At 30.5% G+C, this 9,255-nt stretch overlaps 1 protein-coding gene across 1 annotated transcript; it reads left to right on the top strand.

Moving 5' to 3' along the window:
* Nucleotides 1-5,922: 5,922 nt before the first annotated feature.
* Nucleotides 5,923-8,032, top strand: LOC113370521 (delta-aminolevulinic acid dehydratase-like). Its single transcript, XM_026611196.1, has 7 exons — nt 5,923-6,191; nt 6,306-6,453; nt 6,517-6,739; nt 6,797-7,029; nt 7,372-7,488; nt 7,729-7,828; nt 7,892-8,032. The coding sequence occupies exons 1-7, from the start codon at nt 6,067-6,069 to the stop codon at nt 7,960-7,962; spliced, it is 1,017 nt and encodes a 338-aa protein (XP_026466981.1). The 5' UTR covers nt 5,923-6,066; the 3' UTR covers nt 7,963-8,032.
* Nucleotides 8,033-9,255: the final 1,223 nt, after the last annotated feature.

The following is a 9,255-nucleotide window of genomic DNA, read 5'->3' on the forward strand; positions in this document are numbered from 1 at the left end:
TTAAAAAGTAGCACCTAGTACCGGACATTTCAAAACAACCTGCATTGAACATATATTTAGCCATCTCCACACTCTGGAATGTCTGCGTATGTATGTTTGACGAATATTCTTTGATATTGCAAAAAAAATCACTATTTATCCACTCTGTTGGCTGGGTCATGCCGATGCTCTCAGCTGGAGCATTCATCATAAGATTTTCATTCTTTGACTAGGAAATAAGAAAAATGGGGATATGCAGTGACCGTTAGCACTCATGCAGAACAAAATTAAATAATTAGAATAAATTACGTCAATTCTCACAAAAATATCAATAAGTCAAAAAAGTCAAAGTCAAAAACATATATATTTCAATAAATATGTACATTACATTTCCTACCTGAGATTTTTACCGGTAGGTATAGTATCCATCGTTGAATATGTTTTTGTCGACAATAATAAATTCTGAATGTATATAAAAATTAGATCATAATTGCGTGACAAAGAGAGGAAAGAAAAATTTCCATCCAAAAAAATCACGTTAAATATTTAGAATAATTGATAATTACACAAAAAAAGAAAAACAAAATAAAAGATTTATTCGTTCTGAAGGAAAATCTGTTTCGAGCGAAGTATCATTTGCCGGTATGGGTTGATCAATATATAGTTCGGCATGGCGTGTTTGCCATACCAAACCACGTCTCTAGTAAACTGCCCGAGACCCGCCATGTTGTTATTAGGGTGATCCCCACATTTTTGGTAAAGACTTTTAGTGAGCTTTTTTATATGGTTGAGTATTGTCGGTACTTTAGTCTATTTCGTGTATGTATTTTGTAGAGTAGTAATGTCTAGTCAGTCGGTGCTTATTTTGTTAAGTACTAGTTGTAAGGTCTTATTTTGTAATGTCTGTAGTTTCCGTAAGTTGAACTTAGTCGTCGCGTTTCATGCTGGATCGGCGTATGTCAGTAACGGTCTTATAAGTATCAAATAGAGTGTCCGTTTGTTCTTCACGCTTAGTGTGGTTCAAGAGAGGTCTCAGTAGATTTAACATTCCGCAAGCCTGTTCAATTTTCGTATTAATATGTCTAGTGAAGCTGAGTCTATGTTCCAAGGTCGCACCAAGGTATTTGACATACTTGGACCACTCAACCTCTCTGCCCATTACTTTCAGTTTTTCCAAGTCAGTGAGTCTAGTCATGGCATTTCGGCTCTTTGTAAATAAAATTGCCTCCGTCTTTTGCGGATTGATCCTAATTTGCCATTTGTCAGTATATTCGGTTAGCTTGTCTATGTGTGTCTGCAAGACCAATCCAATTTCGTAAACAAAAAAAAATCAATATGTTTACTGTCCGGCGCTAAGAGACGACTCAGCGTCTCTAGGCGCTAGGGGACAAACATTTTCGTTCAGAGATATTTTACGCTATCTTCTACGTGGTTTTCCTCTCCATTCAACTTAATTGTGGAGCGTGAACGTGATATGTGTAGATTTTGCACTATTTGTCATAATTCTCCATAAAGAAAGCCATTTTGTAGCAATATCTAGATGCTCTTGTAATAGATGCGAAGCTATTACGGAATCTTCATTGGAGGCAATAATGCATGTATCGTCAGCAAATGTAGATAATGGTAGTTGGGCAGAAGATATGCTAAAGGTCAGAAGTATTGGATAATGATGAATGAAAGATCGTAACTAGATTCAATGTTAAGATTTGAATGATCAATACCTCTCACAAAGAAAAAATCTAAAGGGTCTGAAACTTTAACTAGGTCAATACGTTGGACTACATGTTGAAATGAAGGTGAGATTATATTATTCTATGGCTGCATCAAGTACCTTACCTTTAGTTGTAGTCAGTCTAGAAACCCAGGCATTATGTTTACAATTAAAGTCGCCACCAATGATAAAGGGCATGGACGCATTGCCCTACAGAATTGGCCCTACCCTGGTATTTAAATAACGTTTACGCCATTTCAAAGATCTTTTTGAAAAAAACGATATACTAATTTTCAACTTTGTATCTCATCTTATGGCCTAGATATCATAGAAAATATACCAAAGTGGCCTCTTCTTTTAAACTTACCTTTCAGCGTAACCATAAAAGAGATAATTTACGTAATTCTATACTAACATTTGCTTAGATCACATTATGTAGATTTATTGTGACCTACCTTTATCAGTACTACAATAATAAAAAGAATATAACAAATAATGATCTGAAATTATTACTGAATATATTCTAATGATCATTATTTTGATAATACAAAACGTCTTAGTTAATTTATTTTGAACTATTTGGTATTGGTATTTAGCAAGTTACATGAACTTCCCGATATGCGTAAATAATCGACTTGATCAATAATAAACAAATTAATTTACGAGTGATTAGAAGTATTCCGAATAGATTTATCTTCTTATATATAAAAATGGATCGCAAAATGTGTTGGTAAGCGCATAACTCAACAACGCCTGGACCAATTTGGCCAATTCTGTTTTTAAAATGTTCGTTGAAGTCCAAGGATGGTTGTTACGGCGAGAAAAAAATGAATAATTGCCGGAAAAACCCTAAAAACAGCCCATTTCTTCTTTAATCGAGTAGGCAACGCAATTTGTAAAAAAACAATGATCGATGTCATGACATTTTGTGTAGTTTTTGATAATCTAATTTTGAATATATTTATATAAACATAGAAAAATCTTTCTATTAATCAAGCTATATTGGCAGCCAAAAACATTGATGTAAATGAATTAAATTTCAAAATTCAAGAACAAATTACAGGCGAATCAGTTGATTCGGCAAGTAACCAAGACGATCCGCCGGAGTTTTTAAACTCGCTGGATTTGCTAGGATTGTCACCTCACAATCTTCAATTAGAGGTTGGATCGGCAATTATAATGTTGCAAAGGATAGTATAAAGCAGAAGATGTTCTCGCACCATGCATCCCAATGCGTTTCCAGTGCGTTTATGGTATTATTAAGTGTTTGTGATATTAATTTAGAAAACCCATGTTTCTCACATGGAAAATTGTATGTAGTTTGTTCCCGTATTGGAAAACCATCAGATTTGTTTGTCTATGCGCCAGTAGGTAATCAAACAAAAAACATCGTTTATCACAAAGCACTACAATGAAAATTGAACTGATTTTTGAATTATGATTTATATTATTAAAATTACTTACTTTTAAATGCTTATAGTGTTTTATTTAATTATTTTTAATTCACAGGGAATTATTACCAGGGTGACGGTTCTGTTCAGGATAATTTTTGGCAAAGAATAGAAAAAATTTTTTTGACAGGACGAAGTCTGTCGGGCCGGCTAGTTACACATAATTGAAAACGAACGAAAACGTTAACTCGGAGTATTTTCTAAAAGCAAATTTTTATAAATCAATAATTTTTATAATTGAACCAGTTTTCGTAGGACGTTAATGGTTTAGTGTGTTCATTAAGACCAATTAATCTATCGTTATACAAAGTAAATCATCTAATTTTAATTTTAACAAACGTCAAAAAATTACTCATTTTCTTAATCTTTGATGAATTTTTAAAATTAAACTTGTCGTAAAGCCGTAATATTTCAGTAAGTTCTATAAGACCATGATATATATCGCCACAAAATGTTTCATAAAAATCGGTTATAATTTTTTCTTCAACAGTTATTTACAAGAAAACGGCTCGGTATATTTTCACTTTAAACTAATCAGTATCATTCCGAACTAATATCTTTCGAACAGTTTTTGATTTTTTAAAATCGATTTGGTGGAATAAATGTGGACGAAAAAGTTCAACACTTTTTTTCAAATTACAAAGAAACGGCTCAGCAGATCGTCTCACAAAACTGACAAACTCTAATGCTCATTGAGATACATCGAATGGCTTTTAAATTTCTGAAGTCGGTTCAGGCGTTATTCAGTAAACGTCGATGAAAGGTCTAATTTTGACAAACGCCAAAAAAACGATACCAATTTTTGCAAACTTTGACGAATTTTTAAAGCTAAACGAATTGTCGTAGGACGGTAATATTTTAGTATGGTCTAGAAGACTATGGTATATACCGCAAAAAAATCATAAAAATCGTCGAATTTTTTTTTTTTAAATTTTATTACAAGAAAACGGTCCTGAAATGTACCTATATATTGGTATTTAGCCTTGAGGCAAGTTACATGAACTTTCCGATATGTGTAAATAAATCTAAGTCGATTCCGTGTGGATTTATTACAAATTACAAAATAACGGCTAGGTCGATCGTCGCACAAAACTGAGAAACGATAATCCTCATCGAGATACATAAAATGCTTTTTAAATATCTGAAATCGGTTCAGGAGTTTTTGAGCAAACGTCGATGAAATTTCTAATTTTGACAAATTCCAAAAAGACCATACTAATTTTTGCAAACTTTGACGAATTTTTAAAGCTAAACCAGTTGTCGTAGGGCCGTAATATTTTAGTATGATCTAGAACATGGCTTCTTAAAGTGGGGGTCGCGACGCGATACTACTAATAAGGGGTTGCAAAGATCTGATACTTTTCAATCCAATCATTATAAACAAAATTTTAAAATTAGTATTATTAGGCCGACTATTTTCACGATAATTTATGGCTTCTCAAGCTATGCTATTTGGCCAACATTTTTGATAAAATCAATGATATGAATTTATCAATGCAGGTAGTCTGCGTTAATATGTTTATGTTAAAAAATAAACTTGAGGTCTTTGTTAAAATAATTCTTAAAACTAAAATAAAAACAGAGTAAAAAGTGGATTGCTCAAAATGTTTCCATTTACTGACGAGTATATAATTAGTAACAATATTTCGAAAAAAGATACTCCTATAACAAAAATTATAGTTCTTCATTTGAAGAATATGGAAGTTTATATGCATAGATATTTTCTCAATGATATCGATACACAACAATGGATTTGCAATCCATTTTCAATTGAAATGGAAGAAATTAATTTTTCAAATTAAAAAGCACAAGAAGAATTTACCGAATTAACAAGTGATACTACCTTGCGACTCAGATTTTTTCAAGTGCATGAATTTTGGATTGAAATCAAATCAGAATATTCCCTACTATCGGAAATGGCAATAAACAAATTGCTGCCATTTTGTGCAACATATTTATGTGAATCAGCCTCTTCTACATTAACTTACATAAAATCAAAATACCGTTCAACTTTAATATACGTTGAAAATTTATTACGATCTGCACTAACTTAAATTGAGCCTAGATTTAATTATTTGTGTAAAAATAAACAATCACATTCATCACATTAATATTGTTTTATGTTAATAATAGGTTTTCATTAAAAAATGTTATAAAATTTTATTTTTTCTGTTGAATATGTAGAGTTTTGGAAATTAAATTTATAATATAATATTCACATTTTTTTAATATAAAATTTAGAATACTTAATAGATTATAATAAAAAAACTAACTTAATGGATACGTAGACACAAAAAGCATATTCAGTTTGCAATGTGATATCAGTAGAAACAATTTATTACTCTGCAAATTAGTAAATTATTTTTCTGCTTACTGTTTAATGTACTTATTAAATTTTTCTCGTTTGAAGTTAATGTGGATTCGAAAAAGAAATTATCTAGTGTTCAAACCCGTTAGCGCAAACCTACGAAAGTTTAAATTATTGGGCATTATTGAAGAAAAACTACGAGCTGATTTAGTTTGAACGAAACTTGTTTCAACAATAGATACAAATTATAATAGAAAAACATGGAAAAGTAACTTTTGTTTTTGTTGAAAATGAACTTTGAACGTTGAAGACATACGTGGTTAGATTTATAGAAATGGAGCAAATATGAAAAATGAAAGCAAAATGTACTATAGCACATGTGCTATGGCAAATGTGCACCGAGTGAACAGTAAACCACTAGCTTTGCTTGCGACCGCTGCGCCCTGTAAATGTGGAGGATTCGTGGTCACAGTTATAGTTATGTGACAGCTTAGATATTTTATTATCTATGCCCATTCATACTCTCCGATATTTCTCAAAAACAATAATATGCTACATCATAATTGTTTGCAGAAATTTATATACTCATCATCCTAGGCAATATCATAATTTATATCATGGCTTTAGAACAGCAAACTTTAGTGACATTACATAGCAAAATTTTTCACCCTGTTCTAAGAGAATTACAGGAAGATAATGTATCTATCAATCCACGTAATTTTATGTACCCAATATTTCTTGTGTACGTGTAATCTACATTGAATGATACTTAATAGTTTTATCTAGCTAATGATATCTATCGATACAGATTGGTAGACTGATACAAACAGGTGATCATTAATTTTGAATTTTTCAGTGAAGATGATCATGCCATTCAGAAGATTTCTAGTATGCCAGGTGTATGCCGATTTGGTATATATGAATTGAAAAAACATTTAGAGCCTCTGGTGGCGAAAGGATTATCATCTATTTTATTATTTGGTGTGCCTGAATCTGCATCTAAAGTAAAAACAAAATTGCATTTTTTAATGTGTCCAGTAGCTCTTAACATGTAAAATTAATAACAGGATAGCAAAGCTTCAGCTGCTAATAATGAAAGTAATCCAGTAATTCGTGCAATACCTTTACTTAAAGACTGGTTTCCCAAGTTATTAATTGCTTGTGATGTATGTATGTGCCCCTATACAGATCATGGTCATTGTGGCATTATAAATGAAAAATTAGGAGGAATAGACAATGATCTTAGCAGTGCAAGAATTGCTGAAATTGCATTATCATATGCTAAAGCAGGTAAAAATTGTTTTGTTCGCAAAAAATTGAATTTATTATATAAATAAACAATTTTAGGTGCACATATTGTAGCTCCATCGGATATGATGGATAATCGTATTCATATGATAAAGAAGAAACTTAAAGAAAATAATCTATCAGGATCTGTAAATATACTGTCTTATTCAGCTAAGTTTGCTTCCTCTTTTTATGGACCTTTTAGAGATGCTGCACAATCAAAACCAGCTTTTGGTGATCGAAAATGTTATCAGTTACCCCCTGGATCTAGAGGCTTGGCAGTGCAAGCAATTGTACATACAATTATTATTAAAACGGTTTTAGAATGAATGTTCTATGCAGAGAGTTCTTTCGTAATTTAATACTTTAACACCTTGAAGACCACACCAGAAATTTTGCTTTTCTCCTGGAGACCGTATCAAAAATGGTCTATTCCAGATAACACATGTGTTATACAATATGCATATTGTGTGTCCACTGGTGAGCAAGCGATCCTGTCTTGTTAGTACATTGTGCAGCATCGGTAAACATGTGGTCTTCTATGTGTTAAATTTATTGTAGATCATAATTTAGAAAAAAGCAAATTTAACAGTCGGATTTATAAGTTATGTTATAGAATGTTTTGAATTTTACAGCAAAGGGACGTGAATGAAGGAGCTGATATGCTGATGGTTAAACCAGGATTGCCATATTTAGATGTCCTGAGAGATGTTAAAAATAGCTTTCCAAATCATATGCTCTTTGTTTATCAGGTAGGTGGATATAACAGTGGTTAACTTTTCCTGAAGAGATAATAAATTTATGAATCTTTAAGACAACCATTCATAAAAATATAGTTAATAAACAAACTATATATTCTTATTTTTAGTGCATTTCAAATTTATTTTGCTACAAATAAAAGCACGGTAACATTAGAAATAAAAATTAAAAATTTGTAAAAAAAAACGCAAGACATAAATAAATAAATCTCTTACAAGATTTTTGTTAAATAGGTGTCAGGAGAATATTCAATGTTATTAAGTTCAGTGAATGGGGATACAAGCAAATTGAAACCCATATTAATGGAAGTTTTGATATCTATGAGAAGAGCAGGTAAGTAAGATCTTCGATTTCTTTTGAAATCAATTCATAAACTTACAATTCCTTTTTTTTAAGGTGCGGATTGTATTATTACATACTTTACTCCTCTGTTATTAGATTGGCTATTACACAAATCCAAACTGTGATAAGAATCTGAGAAGTTATGGTTATTAGTTGGGTTAATAGCAATTGTTTTATTGGAGAATTTTTATTAAATAAAAATTGTGATTGGAATTCAATGTATTTGAATTCATTTTAATTATACACAAATTCAATCAACATTGTGTTCAACTTAGTATGAATTTTTAATTATTTGCATAATTCACTTAGTCACAACAATATAGCTGTAATTGTAATGAATGTGTGTAGATATTGCACTAATTGTTATATTTAAAATTATTTGTTCTAATCATCAAATATATAACAGTCCACCACATTAGCTAAATCATTAAATAGTTCCTCTCTATGATAGTGTTAAATATCTAAGTATGTACATAAATTCAAAATGCAGTGTCACACAAAAAAAGAAGTTAGATACAAAATAATTTGAAAAATTGTAAAAAAATGCTCGTATATAGGATAATTATATATTTATTCACACTTGTTTTGAACCTTGAGTTTCTATGTCAAATTCTCACATGTTGAGAGTATATACAGAACCTTTGCATACAAAAACATTTAAACTGAAATAGAATATATTATGACAAAAAGTGCATTGTGCATTATATATATTCGGTCTAAATCAAACTTTTAATTCAAAACATCAGTGCACAATGTCACTGTTTTATTAATATATTACAAGTGATATATATATATATATATATATATATATATATATTAGGTTGTCAAATATCTCCCTTTCGCTTTTTTGCTCTTGGTTTATAATACAAAAAGGCGGAAGGGAGACATTTGACAACCTATTATATATATATATATATATATATATATATATATATATATAAGATGTTAATTTGCTAATCGTTGAATTAAAAGAACAATAAATAATGATCTATTTATTTATACGTTTCGACCCGGTATGTGTCATCATTCAGCAATTTTTTTTAATATTGCTGAATGATGACACACATACCATGTTTCTCTCATAGTAGTAGTTTTGTTTATATTGATTGTGATTTTGGTAATTTTTGATTTTAAAATAATTCTATTTTCTCATAAGTGAGTGTCAGTTTTGATTGACATAAATAATTTGATGCTAAAGTCTAAATATAAAAATTCTAAATACGTGGTAACCATTATACTGAACATATGTCACAAATTATATATTTTTTAAAACACCTGTCATGTTATTTTGCCAGAACTATTAACAACAGTAAATGATAATTATATCGAATATAAAAATCAACACCCCAACAGTTTGAAAGCCACTGAGAAATAAATTTATTATTAACAAGGTAGTAGTTATTCAGTGACTTGAATTT

Source organism: Ctenocephalides felis, unplaced genomic scaffold (genome assembly GCF_003426905.1).
Source record: "Ctenocephalides felis isolate EL2017-DRISC unplaced genomic scaffold, ASM342690v1 CF-g0.4_SCAFFOLD_01492, whole genome shotgun sequence".
NCBI lineage: Eukaryota > Metazoa > Arthropoda > Insecta > Siphonaptera > Pulicidae > Ctenocephalides > Ctenocephalides felis.

Excerpts from the sequence above, each read along its gene's own strand:
- LOC113370521 (XM_026611196.1), top strand. The coding sequence starts at position 6,067 with ATGGCTTTAGAACAGCAAACTTTAGTGACATTACATAGCAAAATTTTT. Across the intron at positions 6,454-6,516 it reads TGCCTGAATCTGCATCTAAA|GATAGCAAAGCTTCAGCTGC; the intron begins GTAAAAACAAAA and ends AATTAATAACAG. Across the intron at positions 7,030-7,371 it reads GCTTGGCAGTGCAAGCAATT|CAAAGGGACGTGAATGAAGG; the intron begins GTACATACAATT and ends TGAATTTTACAG.